Raw genomic sequence first — 20,202 nt, 5'->3', positions numbered from 1 at the left:
AAGGTGTGCACGAGTGACAGATCGGCAGGTCTGCTTTTACGTTCCCCTCATGGTGTGTGTGGGTGCCAGTGGCAGCAGCTAGGGAGGGCATAATGTAGCATGCATATATGAATATATATAAATATATTTTATCTGTGGGGAATAATTGGCATGTGACTTCAGAACTTCTTGTATTTTCCTTTTATATGTTGAAGAACTAAGTATTAAACAGAAAACAAAAAATAAAAACTCAGTGATGCATGCCTTGTTGACCTTGTGCTCTTTCCCCTATCCTTTTATCCCTCTGCAAATAGGCATCAGGGCAATAACATCATTACTAGTTGGGCAATAGTTTATAGACTTGTTTTCAAGACCAGACTGCTAGGCCCTAAGTGTCTTCAAACCCTCTATTTCAGGAAGTTAATTTTGATTTAGTTGAATGGTTTTGTGGAAGCTGGTTGTGCATATGAAGGAATACTCACATATCATTTATGCTTTATAAATAGCAACACAGACCACTATTTAAAATCCTAAAAATATTTGTGATTCATAACTCAAAATTGTTTTCTCTGAATCATTTGTAAACTTTCCCTTGGTCTATAATAGATCGATCAGAATGAATGAAATTCTAAACCTCTACCCTCTGTTTTTGCTGTATCATTCTTAGCCCTAATAAAAAATATTATGAAGGTTTGACATTGACTCTGGGAGGGATTGCCCAAATACTTGTGATTCTTAAGGTAAATGTTTCTGTTGTCTACAGCAGAAATACAATGCAAGTCACAAATGTGAACCACATGTATAATTTTGAATTTTCTAGTAGCCATATTAGAAAAGTAATAACAGGTAAAATTAATAATATATTTTAAACTAATATGTTCAAAATATTTCAACATGTAATCAGTATTAACAATTATTAATGAGATATTTCTTTTTGTATTAAGTCTTGAAATCTAAGGGGTATTTTATACTTACAGCATATCTCAATTTGAACTAGCCACATTTTACTTATTACATAGCCCCATGTGACAGGCAGCTACTGTATTGGATAGTCCAGGCCTACTGCAAAAGTGCATAATCAGTACATCAGATTGTAGAGCTTTTTCTTAAAGCTTTCCATACTGCTGTGTCTCATCCCTCTGTGTCAGTGGTTCTATCTCCCCATCCCTCTTCACAGTCTTTCTCTGCCTCACTTCCATCTTCATCCCATATTATCCTCTCTTTGACACTTTCTCCCTTTTATGCCACATATCCTCTCCTTCTTTCTGTCAAGTTCTCTTGCATGTTTTGCTGAGATTCTTAGGAGAGAAAGTTCCATTAACAGTATGATATCCTACCTCCACAAAAAAAATACGTTACTGAGGAAATGTGAGCTGATCCCAACAATATCAGTACCTTGGGGGAAATGAAGTTCTTCCTCCTCTAGGAAAAGTTAGGAATCTCTAGTGATAGTGGATTCTGAGTGATAGAGGAAGAACTGATCAGAAGTATGTAACTCGTAGCCTTCATTTGTTTCATGAAATGTAGAATAAGAATTATGTTTTTTGCTATTATTAACAGTTTTTAATCAGTGTCAGAAGCCAGATGTTTAATAGGTACCTCAGAAATGAAATATAAGTATACAAGTTTAGCTTTGCTGATGACTAGGTTAGAACAAAGGTGCATAATCAAATTTTCTTGCCAGACTATCCTGTCATTTCTTTCCTTTTTTAACGCCCCCCCCCCCCCCCCCCCCCCCCCCCCCCCGCTTTTTTTTTGATACAAAGTCTTGCTCTGCAACCCAGGCTGGAGTGTAGTGGCACAGTCTTGGCTCACTGCAGCCTCGACCTCCCAGACTCAAGCTATCCTCCGGCCTCAGCACTCCCACCCCGAGTAGCTGGGATTACAGGTGTGTGCCACCACACTCGGCTAATGTTTTGTAATTTTTGTAGAGGCAGGGTTTTGCCATGTTGCCCAGGCTGGTCTTGAACTCAAGCAGTTTGCCTGCCTGGGCCTCCCAAAGTGCTGGGATTACAGGTCCGTGCCACCACGCCTGGCTTATAACGTTTCTTAGGATTTATATTTCTAAGATATTTTGTGATTTACATTGTATCTTTCACAATGTATTATTTAGCCCCAGTTTATAAATGTACAAACATGCAGTTCCTTATTTTGTTTGGGTTTTGGAAAGTAACTCAAAGTCAATGCAGAAAATGAAGAAAGCAATTTTACAGTAACCTCAAAAAGAATAAAACATTTAGGAACACATTTAACAAAAGAGATATAAAACTTATACTCTGAAAACTGTAGAACATTGTTGGAAGAAATTAAGGACTTAGAGAAATGGGAAGACACCCATGTTTATCTTCTGGAGAACTTAATATTGTTCAGATATTTCCTAAGTTGATTTACATATTCAGTGGCATCCCAGCTGCCGGGTTGGCAGAAAATTTTTTGCAGAAATTGACAAGCAGATCCTCAAAATCTATGGAAATGCAAAGTGCCCTAAATAATCAAAAGTGATTTTGAAAAGAACAAAGTTGGAGGACTCAGGCTTTATAGTAAGCTTCTTGATTTCAAACAGTACTATAAAGCTACAGTAATCAAAACAGTGTGGCACTGCCATAGGGATTGAGTTGCAAGTTATCGCAGACTCCTTTTGTCCCTGGCCTCTGAGTTATTCCAAACTGTTACCACTAATCTACTCTAGATGTTTAAGAATTTATTAAAAGTTTAGCTGATATCTTCTTGGCCCACTTATATGGTGATCACTTCTCCCAGTGGTCTGCCAAAGGCAAAACAGTTTATGTATTCTGTTTCTCTTTGGGAGAGACTTGTCATTAAATGGATTTTAAGATAACCAGTTTCCCTTGTTATCTTACAAACTCAGCTCTCTGGTAAACTCAAGAAAAGTTATGATTTTATAGATCAGCTGGTCTTTTCTCTCGTTACGGTGGGGAGAACATTCTCTTCTGCTTTCTACATCCTAAGCAGAGTGGAACTAATAGCGCTTGGTTAAAATTGGTTTAAAGTGGGTTGAATTTACGGAATACTTATGTGCCAAGCAGTATGCTAAGCATTTGCGATATCATCTCCTTTAGTCCATGCACTTATCTATGAAGTGTAGGTACTGTTATTATTCCCATGTTTTACATGTAAAATTGAGGCTTAGTAGAGAAAAGGAACTGGAGGACAGGAATAAATAATAATTTTTATTGATATTATCCAAGTCATCTTCCTCCTTCTCCAAAAAAACTCTTGAATCCATTTTTCAACTTCTCCAAGGAAAGGAGATATATATTCCTGGCATTGCAAGTTCTTATTTTCCTCAGTTGATCGGAAAAGAGACACAGTATTAAAACCAGAGAAAGCTTGAAGGGACCTCCTTGAACTTTTGATTAACAGAGAGAGAGAGAAAAAAAATTATCTTAAGGATCTCTGGTGGCTTTGGGTCATCAGCAGCGTCTAGGTTTTATAACAGGTGAATGACAGAATGACTGTCATGGCTTTGCTGCCACTTTTCACTTTCCCGTTTTCTTTCTTTTGCTTCCAGTGTGAAGTTCAACTTTTTTTTATAGGATGGTAGAATTTTAATTTGTTACCTCCTTTATTTATTCCTTCACTAGCCTGCTGTATGCGCATTCCTTAAGGTAGGTCTCATGCTAAGGACATTAAGTATAACTACTTGTGCCACTTAATTTGTCTTAACAAATGTCTTTGTAAGCTGTCTCCTCACCCTTTAATACATTCAACAAAAAGTGAAGTAAAAAAGTTTATTTATTTATTTTTTTAATTTTCTCCATTTTTGTTCACTTCCAGAAAAGAAACTATGATATGAGCCTGGTCAGTAAGCTCAGTTAAAAGAAATATTACCAATTAATCTCTTCAGCTATTATCTGAGCATCAGTTTCCAAGATGTACCATTTATAACTCACCGCAGTATTCAGTCTGTTTTCTTGTGTGCTGGTTAGAGATGCAAGTTGAGTTTCATGCATTGCCTGTCTGCTGGAATTTTAACATTTTTTCAACTGTTCCATATGTATAGTATAAACTGGGTGATAAGCACCTGATCATTATTGTATCTATGAGTAGAATAAATACAGAGACTATGCCAAAGGTTGAGGAATGAGAACACGTGGAGAAAGGGAGGAGGATTGTTTATATATAGGAATATATTTTACAGTAGCCAGGTTTGATGTAACTGGCACTTATGTGCTTCTTCCTTTCTAGTTATCAGGGAATATGAAGGGCAGAGAGAGCATCCAGGAACCTAGATTTGATTACTACAACCATGAAGTTCCTGATATTGACCTCAGTGATTGTGAATTCCCACACGTCATTGAAATTTATGACTTTCCCCAAGAATTTCGTACTGAAGACCTTCTACGGGTTTTCTGCAGTTATCAGTGAGTATGCAAATGATTGTGGATGTTAGGGAGTGTGAGATGAAGTCTTTAAAAAATGTTTTCTGAGAAATCATCTCTTGTTTTTCATATCCCCTGTTTTTCATATTTTAGCATCAGGCTGGTTTATTGTCTTTTCCAGGTCCAGTAGAAATTTTCTATATTAAACTACTGTTCTAAGTTCCTTAAAAATGTCAGGTAGCCTTTCTAGCCCCCATTTTAGCATTTAAGAAGACTGTCATCAGTGATGACTTCATGGTGCATTTAGTCCATTGATATTTATTGTAATTGTTGATATATTTGGATGTATTGTCAAATTGCCTGCCATCTTTATGTGTTTACTTGTCCCATCTTTTTCTTTCTTGCCTTCTTTTGGGGTCACTGCAGCCTCGAATTCCTGGGCTCAAGCAATCCTCTCAGCTTAGCTTCCCAAGTAGCTGGGACCACAGGTGTGTGTCACCATGCCCGGCGAATTTTTGTATTTTTTTTGTAGAGACAGGGTTTCACCATGTTGCTGGGTTAGTTTCAAACTCCTTCACTTAAGCCATCTGCCTACTTCAGCCTCCCAAAGTGCTGGGATTAGAAGTGTGAGTTGCCACGCCTGGCCTCAACTAAGTTTTTACAGACACAATAACTCTTCTTTTTTATGCTCTGCACCTGTTTCATTGGTTTAATTTTATTTAATTCCATGGTGAAAATATCAGCTCACACTGATATAAGTGGGTTTGAGAACACTTGCCCTAACCCTTGGTGTGTGTATAGCTGATACTTATATAGGAGACGTTAAAAGAGTTAGAAGTATATAGCTCTGTATATTTAGCTTACAAGAAAAAATAAGCTTTAGGAATAAAGAGATGATAATCTAGAAAGAAAGTTATTAAGAGGATTTTCAGGGTCTGGAAGAAAATCAGTATCAAGAAGGATTATACTTTAATGTTTCAGTCCTGATATTTAAAATGAACCAGGTCTGTAGTGTGATACAACAAATTTAAATTTAAAATTCACCTTGAATGTGTAAGATTCTGTTATAAGTCAGGGTATAGCCCTTAACTTTCTCTTAAAGGATAAGTAAATATTTTAGACAACTCTGCCATTGTTAAACAGAAGGAAGCAAAAACAGTACATAAATGAGCATGGCTGTAAACTAAAACTATTCATAAGAACAAGTGTTCTATTTTCATATGAAGTTCTAGAACAGGCAAAACTAGCAGCCATGTACTTGTTTAGTCAGTTAAACGTAATTCGGCGGGGATCATCAGTTCTATAACTAACAGAAAGAAAGGGTGAATGGATCCTGGAGGACAGTTAATCTCTGCCATAAACTTTAAATGTATAGTGTGTAGGTCAGTCTTATTTATTAGAATTAGGTTTAGATCTAGTATCAGAACCTGTTCAACATAAAATTCATAATAGATTTTTAAAAAGCAGTCAGAGGGATCAAAACCCTTTAGAACTACCTTAGACTGTCATAAATGATGATTCTTAAAACCAAGGATCATTTTGTTGATGTCTAGAATTTCGTGAAGATTAGTTAACTCTCATAAACTATTTACTTCCCTTTGCTTTGTTTCTTGATAATCTGACCTGCAAGACCATTTTTCTATCAAATTTAAAAACATTCTCCAAAGAGAAAAATTTTAAAGGGTTATGAAATTTTGAAGTAGAAAAGGCCCTCTGGAACCCGTCTGTGATTTATAAAAATGAAAAAAAAGGTCATGGTGCAAAAGCCTGTAATAATGCCTGCGAGTCAAATTCCAGAGTCAGCTTCATGTTTTAATCACCGTCTTCATCAATATTAATATTGATGAACATTGCTATTAATAATAAAAGTAATGAACACCATTAATTTATTAGATGCCCATGAAGTGCTCAACACCATCTTCTTTGCCTTGTCATGGATGATCTCATTTCCATTTTCACAACAGCTCTGTGGGGGACATACTTTGCTCATTTTTACAAATGAGCCAACCTAGCTTCAAGAGAGGTTAAACTTGCCCAAGGTCTCAAAGTGGCAGAACCCTGAATCCATGAGCATTTTTAAGCTCTTAGCTGAAAAATATAACTGTTATGTCATCATCCTGACATTCCTTGTGCTCACTAGGTAGCTCTTCTCCAAAATAAAAGTGTTTCTGTAGTACTTAAATGTTCATTCTTTTGATCCTTTCTAATCTGGTCTGTTATTTCTCTTATCATTTCTTTCATCCTGAATTTTTCTGACTTTGCCACACTATTCTTTCCTATTTTTTTCTTATTTTTTCTTATTTTTTTAACCTCCCTTCTGCAACAAGTGAAGAACAGATCAGCCTCTCTGATTATAGTTGCCCCCTTTTTTCCCCATTACTTGACTTTTTAATGACATCTTGCAGTATAATCTCCCCTACCCCATTCTCGCATTCTGTTTCCGTCTCTGTCCTCAAGGACAGAGTTTACATTTGCGTTAAATCCAGGTGACCTTCCCTGCCTACCTACTCTTCTTATATTCTAACCCTCCTCTGCTTCCTCTTTCCATTTCTTCTCATTCCCTGCCCATAAGAACATCTCTTGTAAATAGTGCATTAAATACTTTACATCCCCAAGGGACTTGTGAGGATTAATTAGTTGATGTCTATAAAATGGCTGAGAACGTAAAATACTCCTGGGTAGTTCTTTATGATGGTATTATTGCTTTTAAAATTCAATGGCTTCTTCTGTCCTTCAAGCTGCTTTTGGTGTCATTATCCCCATTCCACCTGTGCACTCGTTGAGTGTTTCTATCTTGTGAAATGCTTTATGAGATTCTATTTGTGAGATGTTTCATAAAAGTAAATTTTATTTTAGGAAATAAAATTTTTTTTGTGTGTTGCAGAAAGAAAGGATTTGATATTAAATGGGTGGATGATACACATGCCCTAGGAGTATTCTCCAGTCCAATTACAGGTATTCACCCAATGGCTTTCAATCTTCCTTTCTTATTGTTCATTTTTCTCACGCTACTTTATCTATTTCCCTTCTATTTGAGAAGGTTGGCATTTTATTCAGCCAGTGTAGGTAATAGGACAGATAGTGGATTTTTTGAAGTAAGATACTTTGGTACCCATTCTCCTGTTTCATGTTAGTCCAGTGGTATTTGGAGAGATAGAGTCAACACCTTTCAAAGTTATTTGTACACATAACTGTCATGATAGTACATAAACAGATTAAGGTAGAGATTGAAGAATTCAGTGGGGCTAACTCTTAAAATATTGGTGATTTTTTTTTCCCCCATCCCAGACAAGTGAATTTAAGTAACACTTTAACCTATCTAGTGAGAAGTTATAATACATACTCTCTGAATATATGATTGGGCCTTTTTACATATATCATTGGCCTCATGACAGATCTGATGCAGAGGCATTCAAAGAAAATAGAGATATTAAAATGTTAGTTCCTGTCTGAACCACCTAGAATATGGGTCTGCAAAATTATTATATAAAGGACCAAACGGTAAAAACAGTATTTTAGGCTTTGTGGAGCATCAGTCTCTGTCACTACTTAACTCTGCTGTTGGAGCAAGAAAGCAGCCATAGACAATATACAAGCCAGATGGGCATGGCTCTGCTTCAGTAAAATAATAAAATTACTTTGTAAATAAATATAAAAACAGGTGGTTGGCTGCATTTGGTCACAGAGCCATAGTTTGCTGATACCTGATCTAAAATAATTACTGCCATGTTGATCCTCTAGATCTTACTGTCTCTTTTGCTTGCTTTGAAAAAAAAAAAAGCATAACATCTAGGAAATACTAAGAGCCATCCCTAGTTGTTCCTTTGCATCACTCTACTTCATGTCTTCTGCTTCCTTTTATTCCTCTTTGCAGCTCGTGATGCGTTGGGTATTAAACACACCATGGTGAAGATTCGTCCCTTGTCACAGGCCACAAGAGCAGCCAAGGCCAAAGCTAGAGCTTATGCTGGTGAGTCTATAATCTCTGGGGTTTTTTTTGCTGATGGTGGTATTATTGTTCTTTCCAGCAGTTTTATAGCATCCAGACATCTAAAGACATAACACTTTTATTTTTAGTGTTAAAAGAAGTACGTTTTTAAGAAAAAATAAATAAAAGAGAAATGACCATGTTGGAAATATGGCATCTGAGCAGCCACTTTGAGAGTCTGAGAACTAACTGCAGGCAATGCAGCAACCAGTTTCTGATGACATCCCTACCTAGTTTACCTCTGTGTTTAACTGCCTGATAGAGTCACTGTAAGATACTGTGTTAATGCAGATAATGAAGCCAGGGTTGTTTGTGCTTTGCCATGTTAATTTTCTCTGATCGTCATCTATCAGGCTTGTATTAATTACTGCTGATGCAGCCCTTGTTAGTCTATTTTGTATGTTAATTACTGAGTTAAATCACTTGAAGCTGGAGTGCTCTCTCTTCTTTACTCCCTCCTACTCCCTTCCTTTCTTCCATTCAGAGTTCCTCCAGCCAGCAAAGGAGCGTCCTGAGACTTCAGCAGCCCTAGCCAGAAGGTTAGTCATCAGTGCCCTTGGGGTTCGAAGTAAGCAGAGCAAAACCGAACGAGAAGCAGAGCTCAAGAAACTGCAAGAAGCCAGAGGTGAGCTGAAAGGATGGTGTTCTTCTTTAGTCCCTTTACAGCTCACTATAAGGCGTGTGTTTTTAAAAAAAAAAATGAATGAAGCCCATTCCATTTTGTCATTTCTGTTTCCTAGAAGCCTCCTAAGTGTGTAGAAAGTTTCATGCCTTACGTTCAGGAGAAGACGTTTCAGGATTTGTCTGCCTGTTTCACACACCAAGACATCCTAATCCATGCTCCTACTGTTGTTTTCCAAGAGATAGGTTTGGTCTTCTCAGCCCATCCATGGCTTTTCCTACAGTTTTTCTCTGAGAAAAATTTTCCTTTGAAAACTTATAGTGTCCTAGGCAGAAAACATTTGCTATGGTTTTACTGGGCCACGATTGCCATGATATTGCCCTAATGTTATCAAATGGTTTAGATCTGAGGTAGAAGACAAATTTAGGAAAAACCAGCAACTGACCTTGATAACAACTGTAGGAGGTATTTTTGTCTTTTTAAGGCAGTCCTGAGTGGCTCCATTAGAGTACATCTAGATTTACCTGTCTTCTGACTATTTTCCATTATCCAAGCGTTCTCAGAAAAATATTTCCCCTGATCCACAAGCAGAGTTTTTATTTTCTTATAGTTTGAGGTTGAAGTTAAAATCTGTCTCTTCTACAGGCTGTTGAATTGTATGTAAAGGCTTGGGACTCTGGTGTGGCACTTAAGTACTTTTTATCAACCTTCAGGCTTTAGACAGTCTCATTGCCTTAGCCCACAATCCCTGGAATCTGTGAAGGCAATTTATTCTGAAAACTCCACTTACCAAAAAGTAACTTCATTTTTCCATTAAACGAATTGAAGTTTCAAACTCCTTGTTTATTGCTGGTCTAACAAGGCCATTAATACTTCCTGTCCTCTCTGCTTTGGTGATAGCAGGCAGCTTACAGACTCTCAGCTGCACTGGCCAGATAACCAGTGACAGAGTGTGTCGTGGCAGGTGCTAGAGTTTCAGAGTTGAACCCAACTAATTTTTGAAACCTTAATGACTATAATGAGGCAGTTTTGATGTTTTCCAGTCATTGTTTACTCAAAGGCCTCCTACAGACTATAGAAACATAACTGGGTTCCTTGAGTTTTTATAGGTGGCAATAACAGAACTAGATTAAAGATGAATGTGCAGTGTCCTTAACCCTTTGTTAATTGGTTGTCTCTGAAGAAAATGATTTCTGTGTGATAACAGTGATATCTATAAAAGGGGATATGACTCCCTTTGCCATGTTATCATCCTTCTCTTTGGGTGTATATCACCTGTATCTCTACAGATCCTGCAACAGTGGTTTTGTGTGGATATCATCTTGAGTATTCCCTTTTCTTTCTCTAGGCGCATCAGCATGCAGCTCCACTTGAAGTATTTGTTTTAAATGTCTGGCTATACAAAGGACATTTCAGTGATGGAATTAAAATTGAGACTGTTGACTAAGTGGGTACTCTATTGCTTTCCTAAAGAAGGCCTTTATTTGTGAATAGAGACCCACTGTGATAAGTTCCTCCTACATATTGGTGCTGAGGCTGTATGGATTATAGAGGACTCTTCCTTTATTATGCTCCAGAGTGCTACTACCATTCTTTGTATCTGAGGAAATGCATCTGGAAAATTTCCTGATGTATCTCTTTCTGGCCTCTTTCTGTGTTGGGCAGATACTTATATGCTTGCCTGCATGGAGCCCAGGCTTTAAAGATTTTTTTTCGGTGGAAACTTTATTGTTTTAGGTATTAGACTCTGGAATCGCACTTCCTGGGTCCACATCTTAGGTCTGCCATTTACTGTCTGTGTGACCTTGAGAGGGTAGATAAGTAACTTACTCTCTGGAGGCCTCTGTTTTCTCATCCTTAAATGGAACTCAAGCAAGTTAATCCATGAAGGATACTTAGTCATCTTCAAAAAATCATAGGTACTCTCTTGCTCCTGTTTCTACAGGCCTATGATGAGTTATATGATAAGTGTTAGCTGCTGTTGTTTTTGTTAGTAACAACAGTAGTAGCATTATATGGTGAATCCAGCACAGATTTCAGTGCATACTTTTGCCATTAATTACTCTTTTTATTTTAAAATTCCTGTAATCTCTATTAGCTCCATGTGGCATTCACTGAGCACCTGCCCTGTGCAAAGCATTGTGTTCGCTGTTTAGGAGAATTAGAAAGGTGGCAAGATTTTGTTCCTCTCCTTAAGCCTTACAATCTAGTGGAGATAATCTGCCTTGAGTAGGGAAGAAAATATGTTCCTCTTTTGGGCATTTTAAGCAGTTGTTTTTCCTCTCACTTCAGTTTTGTAGATTTTAAGATTAAAAACGATAAATGATTTTTGTTGATTAAAAGGACAGGAAAGAAACTCCATCATAACTTATAGGTTATGATGATTCTGTGTTATGATAACTCTGTGACCAATGATACCATCTTGAGTTTAGAGCTGACCCAGAGAAGTTAAGTAACTGGCCTAAAGTCACCCAGCTGGTAAACTGAAAGAGAAGGCATCTGAATCTAGGTACCACTGATTAAAACCCATGCTTCTTCTGTAATACTGTAATCCCTCTTGAAGGACTTTTGGAGTTATTGACATTTTTTCCCAGAAAAAAATACTTACATAAAACATTTTTAAAAGTCTCCAGGAATAAAATATGACAAACTTCTTTATTATCTGTACCAATGGTTAGCAGCTGTTCACTCTCAGAAAAATCTTCCTTGGGTCTGAGTTAAATCTGCATGATAGTTTAAACCAGTGTCCTCTTGTGTTTTCCTTAGTAGAAATAGAGAATATCTGCGTACTGTTTTGTTCTAACAACTTTAACTGTAAAGATCAGGGGCAGATTGTTTAGAAATGAGGAAATCTGGGCTCTGATAGACCTTTTGCCATTACCTAGCTGTGTGGCCATGGGCGAGTCAGATACCTCTCTGCGCCCCCTGGTTTCCAGCAAAGTGAAAGTACTCCTCAGCCTACCTAATCATGGAAGAATGTTTTGAGCACAGAATAAGTTAACATATGTAAAAATGTTTGGTAAAGTGCTTTACAAATTCAGGATACGATTATTGATATGACTGTTAAGAATTTAATGTTCATTATAATATGAGCTTGTAATGACAAATATGTATTATATACTGCTACTCTCCATCCATTACACATGGCAGATATTGTTAAATCAGTCATGACATTCTTGGTGAGTTTTACATGACCATTGCCAAGGGATCAGAATTAGCATGGGAATTGAAATCTGTATATCTTCCTGTTATAATATGGTATGATAATCTCCCAGCCTTTCTTTCTCCCACTTGAAGAGTTCTGCTGTTTGGCAACAGTGCCTGGTACATAAAAAGGTACTCAATACATGTTCATTGACCAAATACATGGATGACATTGGTTACTCTAATTTTTCTTTGTAAATCTTAACTCTACCCTGAATGCTAAGTCCTCCATGTTTTTCTTTATAAAACCCAGAGTGTGAAACCTTCCTAATTAATGAATTTTGAATTCGTGATTTTGAGTTTTAAGTACTTTTCTGCTACACTTTTCACTCTACTTTGATTATTTATTTATTGAGACATTTATTGAGACACGGTCTCACTTTGTCACCCAGACTGGAGTGCAGTGGCACGATCACAGCTCTCTGCAGCCTCAACCTCCCAGGTGCAAGCAATCCTTTCACCTCAGCCTCCTGAGTAGCTGGGGCTACAGGCATGTGCCACCATGCCAGCTAATTTTTTCCTTTTTGTAGTGATAGGGTCTCTCTATGTTGCCTAGGCTAGTCTCAAACTCTTGGACTCCAGTGATCTTCTGCCTTGGCCTCCCAAAGTGCTGGAATTACAGACCTGAGCCACTGTGCCCAGCCTAAAACCACATTTTAAAGACCAAACTCAGGGCTGGGCATGGCGGCTTACTCCTGTAATCCCAGCATTTTGGGATGCCGAGGCAGGCAGATCATCTGAGGTCAAGAGTTTGAGTCCAGCCTGGCCAACATGGTGAAACCCTGTCTCTACTAAAAATAGAAAAATTAGCCGGGTGTGGTGGCATGCACCTGTAGTCCCAGCTACTCAGGAGGCTGAGGCAGGAGAATCGCTTGAACCTGAGAGGCGGAGGTTGCAGTGAGCCGAGATTGCGCCATCACATTCCAGCCTGGGCAACAGAGCAAGACTCCATCTCAAAAAAATAAAAAACAAAATAAAGACCAAACTCAGGAATGTATATACAATTTTCCCATGTTCCACTCATACAAATATTTGATTCCCACCTAAAACTGGACATAGATATCATTACCTTTCAGAATAAGCTACTTTCTCATTTTCAAAGCCCGCTACAATTTTATTTTAATTTATTTTCATTTTATTTTTGAAGGTAGGTGATAAATTGGCTGGTTCTGAAAGCCTATCTTTTGGGTCAGAGGCCTGAAAGGCAAAGTAAGTAAATAGTAATCTGCTCACCTAGTTTGATTAATTAAATCACAAAGAACTTCAAACCATCTCTGTAAGATAGTAATAAATTTAATCATAGTTGATACCTTATGAAAACCCTTTTTAGACTTTCCATTACTCTGCCTTAAAGGGCAGTGCGGCATTGCTGATTCATAATCTAGGTCTTAGGGTATTTTCTTGGTGTCTTTTCTCCCCTGATGTCTGAAGTTCATTTCTAACCACATTTTTTTTTTTTTCATTTTAATGTGACTTTTTTTCTGTGATGTAGCATTTACTCATTTTTTGGTATCAATTGCTGTTTAATAAACCTACTACCTTTGCCTAGATCAGAGATGAAAATGTTAACCTAGGACTAACTAACTGACCAGGTCACCAACTGTTGCTAAAATAAATAGTACATGGTTCCTTGTATTGACACTTAATACATTGATAATTATTCCACACTCTAGGGTTAAATGCCTCCTTATTGGATTCAGACTGTATTTTTCCATATATTATGATTATATAAATATTTGGTAAACTTAAAATCTAAAACTTTCCTAAAATTAAGAGGTTATTTAGATTACTTCTCCTTGACCTACTACATCTGTCCCTCTATAAAAGAAGGGAATAAGATTCGTTTGACCAGACGTGTTCTTCACGAAGCATGTTGTCTCTTGTTCTGTAGGTGACTACAGTAGATTTTGTGATTATTTTTCATAGACCTAGAAGTAAATTTTGAAAGTCTTTTAATTTACATCCTCTGTCTTTGCTTTTTTTAAAACATGACACCAAACTGGCCCTTTTACAATCTTCAGTGCTTCACATTCTCTTATGTCAAGTCTTGACTGCACTGTGATTCCAGGCAACTCATTTAATATAGTCATTTCTGTTGATTGATTTATTATATTGGAGAATGAAAGTTTTCAGGGCCAGCCGATGTGAATGTTTTAGGTCAATCACTTTGTGCTGAATTTTCTGTTTTTTCTGAATTCCTTGCCCTCATGTCTACTGTTGGGCTTTCTCTTTATTTATTCTTTTAATTGTTGGAGGTCAAGTTAGTAGGAGCTTTCTTTCATGCAGTTTATCAGCTATTATCTGCTTTCCTGTCTCTTTAATAAAGGGACATGTTTCTTTGTCTTTCTGTTCATACAGTTTTTTCATATTTTTTCCCTTGTAGATATTTCAGATGTCAGGATAGTAGAAGGTGTGCTGGTGAAGAATTAAGGATCTGGGTCCTAGATTCAGTTCTTTCACTGCTGTGTGACCTTAGGCAAGTCATTTCAGCTCTCCTAGCTTCTGTTTCCTCATCTTTAAAATAAAGAAATCATTATTTCCTATCCTGACCCACATTTCTCTATTCTATTCATGTTCTTGTATTTCTAAATTTACACCTCCCATTTTCACTATTTCTTTGTGCTTCTCTATTTGTCTTCCTACTCCTACTAGTTTTTTCATATGGCTTATCATTAGAATCTATTTGCTTGTATTAGAAAGTGTTAGGAAATGTTTCACACCGGGCACAGTGGCTCACGCCTATCATCCCAGCACTTTGGGAGGCTGAGGCGGGCAGATTACCTGAGCTCAGGAGTTCAAGACCAGCCTGGCTAGCATGGCGAAACCGTGTCTCTACTACAAATACAAAAAAATTAGCCGGGCATGGTGGCACATGCCTGTTACTCAAGAGCTACTCAGGAGGCTGAGGCACGAGAATCGCTTGAACCCAGGAGGCGGAGGTTGCAGTAAGCCAAGATCACACCACTGCACTCCACCCTGGGGACAGAGCGAGACTCCGCCTCAAAAAAAAAAAAAAAAAAAAAAAAAAAAAAGTTTAAGAATTCTGAACTTTCCAGATTTTAGAAAGCTAATATGGTATCTGTGTCTTATAACACCAAAATCAAGACACATTAATATTTCTGCAGCAGAGTGTGTGACTGTTCACATTAAATGGGATATGTTAAGACTATAAATGGCTTCATATCCTTTCAGGTTAGATTTGCCTCCATCAATTAATTTTGGCCCCAAGCTTTAAAGAAAGCAATAACTTTGTTTTCAGAATTGTTTTGATTTTGGAATTGTGTGTTATGGGCCAGTCATATTTTTCTGCTGCTCTTGGATCTCTTCTGTCTTCTCATATTACTCTTATGATTTAAGTTTCACACCTTATTGAAAAATTGGAGTTCTAATAATTTACTTTTCTGGTTTCTTCATTTTTCCTTGGGATGTAGAACCAGATTTTGATTGCTTTCATCCATTGCCTTTAGATCCCCTCCTAACTTCTCCATATTTGTAAGAATCAAGACCATACTGCCTTCCTAAGAAATTCTGGAATCCTTTAGACCAGCCAGTTATCCTTTGTGCTGTCTCCTAGGGCACCCCAGTGCAGTTCAAGCCTGCCTCAGTTCCAAGGCACTCTACCAGCCTTCATTCAGTTTGCAATTTGCAGACCACTGTTTTTTGCCTCAACTTTGCTGCTATATTCAGATAATGCCACAAGATGGTGCCCAAATAGCAGTGAATTTCTTTTTCTCATATTTCCAAGTGCCAGTCAGCTTCATAACCAACTTCTTTGCCCTTAAAGTATAGTCAGATATAGTGTAGGAATGTTGTAAAGGATTCTGCTGATGAGGAAAGATACATCAGAATAGCAAGTGTTTATTCTAAATTCATCTCGATTTCTGTAATCTCCCTGATTCATGACTTGCTGAATCTTATACAGGCATTATCAATTTGGAACAATAAGAAGGAAGCATTTAGGCTTACCATCTATCATGTAGGCTTATCACCATTTTATGGTTTCAAGATAAATGACTAGCCATGCAATTGGAACTGGTATTGTGGCACCTAAAGGAGTGCTTGAGTCACCAGACTGTTGTATGGTCCGTATTTTCTCAGACCTTGGTGAAAGTGTTAAATGGAGAACCAAGCTTCCATATAAAAATTGAAGATAGATTATCCAGATTTGTATATTTTTTGTTTTTAGAAATAGTTTTAGTTTTCCATATTATAATTGTATATTTCAGAAGATTTCTGGCTCCTGGAAGTACTCTGAAAATACTGAAACTTGGTTTGCCTCTGAAATATTTTTTCAATAAAGTTGTAGAGGGGAGATATGAGTAAAGCCCAGGGGCTACCATTTCCATTTAAGCAACAAAATAGCATATCAATACATATCCTTGATACCTATTGAAATATTTATAAAGATCAGTAAGCTGGGAATAATGGGCAATTATGTTGAAGCACTAAACATAGTTGAAAAGTAGAATTTAAATATGTTTTAGCAAGACTAGAATCTGAGTCCTACTAGATTCTGACTTATTCCATATACTTCTATTAGCCTCAGATATTTTTTATTATATAGTAATAAATGTAATGACTTATAGTAGTATCATTTTCACTTACAAAGCACTTAGGAAGTTAAAGGAATTAACTCTTGGAATCAGGTAAGAGAGACCAAGATATCCACTTGTCTCATGATGAAAGTTTGCCTTGTAATTTGGATTAAGGGAAAGTCATTGATTATATGAAGTAGACAACCATGGTTAACACTGCTCTTATTTACAGAGAGAAAGCGGTTGGAAGCCAAGCAACGGGAAGACATCTGGGAAGGCAGAGACCAGTCTGCAGTTTGAACATCACTCAATGAAAGGGATAATTCCATGAATCAGAAAATGTTTCCATAGTCTTCAGATAAGAGGATCCTTCCAGAGCTCTGTGTACATGCAGATGTGCATGTTAAAGAGATAAAGTGATCGAGACAAGGACTGACTGGGTATAGAAGGAAGACAGACTTCTGTCTTCACTCCTAAATGCAGTTCTTTGGAATCACCCTACTATGGTGGGCATAGTAGGGAGCCATCAACTAGGAAGAAACGTGGGAGATGTGAATTCCAGGAGTCCCCTGGACAGGGCAAGTCATGTTAGCGTGGGTCACACTTCCAAGATATTTAAAGCAAATACAAAAGAGAGCAGAGGATTCAAACCACAAGAATGGGAGATTTAGGCCCTGCAAAGGCAGAGCATTCCTTAGTACCTCACAAAACAGAATAATACTGGAGGCAGAGTAGGGGGTGGATAGAGAGTGGTTAGTACAAAGAGACAGAACAGTGTCTGGTTTACTTGGCCTACACAGAATCTACACTGCTGGTTCCAGAACTCCAAAGTTGGTGAACTACAGGAGATGTGGGTAGTTAGACTCCAAAGTTTGTACTGAGCTCAGTGCCTGGGACCATTCCAGCTATACTGCAGCCAGGGGGGATGCCAGCTTCATTCCTCAGAGTAAACCAACCTTGGGAGCTGTGTGCCAGTTCCAGTGTAAGCAGTAATACCATGTTGTAAGAGCAGACATTAAAGCCCATTTTATGACATAACACTGTGGCGTTTGTTGGGTTTTGTCATTCCAACAAGAAATAGGAGAGGAGCTTTCTTCTTATCCTCATGCCTATAGTGCTGTGCATAGGTTAAATGGATCTGTTGTTTTTCTTGAATCCCAGTGAGTAGAGAATTGATCATCTCTCTGCCTCAGTATACTACAAAAGTGATTATCCTGGGACTGGTATCTGGTAGCTTCTCTCCTCTTCATATCTTCCTTGTGCACCCTCATTCCAACCTTTTTCTTGCCTTCTGCCATCTCTGCAACTCTGATACCCTGAAGAAGACATGTGGCACACCAGCGTGTTCTTGATATGATCTTCTCAACCTATGCCAGAGGGACTTGGCAAGCAGCACCAGACCATCCGTTACGATGACGAGCAGCCAGGATAAAATAAACACCTCTGGGCACTGAGAGATTTCCTAAAGGATGTGGACAAGTCAAAGCCATCAACTCAGGCTTTATCCATCTCATATCTGCATTCTCAGTGTTTTTGGAAAGTAGTTCTGTGCTGAAGAAATGGTAGCACTAGACCTTAAGGTGCCGAGGTGGCAAGAAATAGTGGCTCATTGTGCTTTCAGCTAGGGCAACAGCCTCATTTTTTAATGATTTAGTGCCCATGACAATGATGGATTATTAGCATTATCTAGAACATGGTAGAGTAGGGCTCTATTCAGATGTTTCTCAAATGACACTGGCCTTGGATCTTGATCCTTACCCAACTATGCCTGCTGCTATTGAGATATTATAGCCTTCTCCCCTTTCCTCAGCATTGTTTTCCTCATTCGTGGTCGGTTCTACTAGTGTCCTTTGTTCATGTTCAGTGACTCCATTCCAAATTTAGGGATGAAATAAGTTGTTCTCTTGACCCTCTCCACTAATACTTTGTCCAAGTGCCCCTCTCTTTGGCTTTTAGCAACAAGACTTCTGCTCTTTGTCTTTATGGAACAGACTTCTCTAAGATAGTTCTGTTTGAACAGTACAGCTCCATTTGAAAGGAAATGCAGGGAATTGTAGCCTGACTTCATACTGAATGGTATACCTCTGAGTTATACCTTTGCTCTGTTTTGGTTCTTCAAGGCCAAGAGTGACCTTGGGCAGTACAAAAGAGATGACTACTCCTGTCACTTGTCTGTGAGGATGCCTCTTTCTGGCTACACTTTAGCTTTTAAAGGCATTGTTAGTGGTAACATATAGCCCCATGTTGATTTCCCAGTTTTCTTGTAATCTTCGTAATTTCAGTAACTTACTTTGGTTCTCATTCTAATGCTGTATGCTAGTAGTCTATCCTGTTTTTCAGCCAATAGTCAGCCACCTCTAACTTTCAGATTTATCCTTATAACCAGACCCAGAGAAAGGATTTTTTTTTTCGCCTACACTCGAAAATTATGGAGTGTTGCTGCTTCTACCATTAGTAGAGAATGTGCTTTTTAGTTACATTATTCAAGCAGTTGGGATTGATGTACACTAGCTGGAGGTAAGAGCTCCTGCTATGACCCAGCACAGACTATATTGAGCTGTTCCAGATGGGAAATAAATCCTTGGGCACATCCAAGCCATGCTTTCTCAAGATGAGTTAGCTGAAGAGCACCCTGTAGCTGCCACTGGCGCCCTTGTTAGATACTCAGGAAGATAGCTAATGTACTCTGCTGTGCATATGTGTTGAACATCTAAATCTCAGGAGTACCTAGAATTTAGTAGAAAAGTACATTTCCCATGAGTTCTGATATGCTCTCCATAGAGTGAAAGTCTTTGTAGAATAAAGGTAAGTTAGGCTTCTGAAGACTGACATTCTTAGCACCTTAGTGTCTCTGAGGCTAAAGTATGCTGAGGTGAAAGTCTTCTGACATTTTTGGTTCTGCCTGGAATTTGGTGGTTGGTCTTCTGTTAACATTCCTCATCTAGTTATAAGTCATGCCAGCCACCAGTCTTCCCATGTCCTTCCCTTTCAGCTCAGAGTTGTAACAGCACAACCCTTCTATGGCCTTTTGCAAGAATTAGAACTGACTGCACCTATCAAACGTGTGATGTGGCAGCAAGGCTGAGACCAGAGCCGGTGGCTGGCTGCCTGGCCTGCTTTTTTGGGCCCTCTTAGAAACTGGATCCAGCAAGCAGCTGTGAGTAACCACCCTGCCTGAATCTAGTCATCAGTCACCACATGCTCCCCTGCTAGCTGCACATTCTTTCACAGACCATTAGCTGCATGTGTGAGCATAATGTTGTTACTGTTCGGGGGATGTTTGCTGAATCCAACAGGAAATCAGTCCTTCCCTTGTTTACCTAAACTGCCATGCCAAAATATAATGCTCCCTCTGCCTAATGAAGGAGACGAGGGAGTTGAGGAGAGGTAAGGTCGGGGAGAAGGAAGAAAGCACTTCTTTGTATTCACAGAGGGTTCCCCTTTTTACTCCCTAAGGAGGGGGTAGCTCTTGTGATGTGGTGGCTCTTGTGATGTGGTGGGGGTAGTGCTGTTGTAAATCTGCTCCATCTG

General features: G+C 38.4%; 1 protein-coding gene across 5 annotated transcripts in view; it reads left to right on the top strand.

The window, feature by feature from the left end:
- Positions 1-17,709, top strand: part of R3HCC1L (R3H domain and coiled-coil containing 1 like) — a 104,149-nt gene extending 86,440 nt beyond the window's left edge. For all 5 annotated transcript variants that reach the window (XM_010389537.2, XM_030941145.1, XM_030941147.1 and 2 more), the window contains 5 exons: positions 4,189-4,364; positions 7,207-7,277; positions 8,197-8,292; positions 8,795-8,935; positions 16,904-17,709. In XM_010389537.2, coding sequence (XP_010387839.1) covers positions 4,189-4,364; positions 7,207-7,277; positions 8,197-8,292; positions 8,795-8,935; positions 16,904-16,971 — 552 coding nt within the window. In that variant the 3' untranslated portion in view covers positions 16,972-17,709. The remainder of the gene's footprint in view (positions 1-4,188; positions 4,365-7,206; positions 7,278-8,196; positions 8,293-8,794; positions 8,936-16,903) is intronic.
- Positions 17,710-20,202: the final 2,493 nt, after the last annotated feature.

This window comes from Rhinopithecus roxellana, chromosome 11 (genome assembly GCF_007565055.1).
Source record: "Rhinopithecus roxellana isolate Shanxi Qingling chromosome 11, ASM756505v1, whole genome shotgun sequence".
Taxonomy (NCBI): Eukaryota; Metazoa; Chordata; class Mammalia; order Primates; family Cercopithecidae; genus Rhinopithecus; species Rhinopithecus roxellana.
Note: the sequence above shows the minus strand (reverse complement) of the source record. Positions and strands in the feature narration are given on the sequence as shown.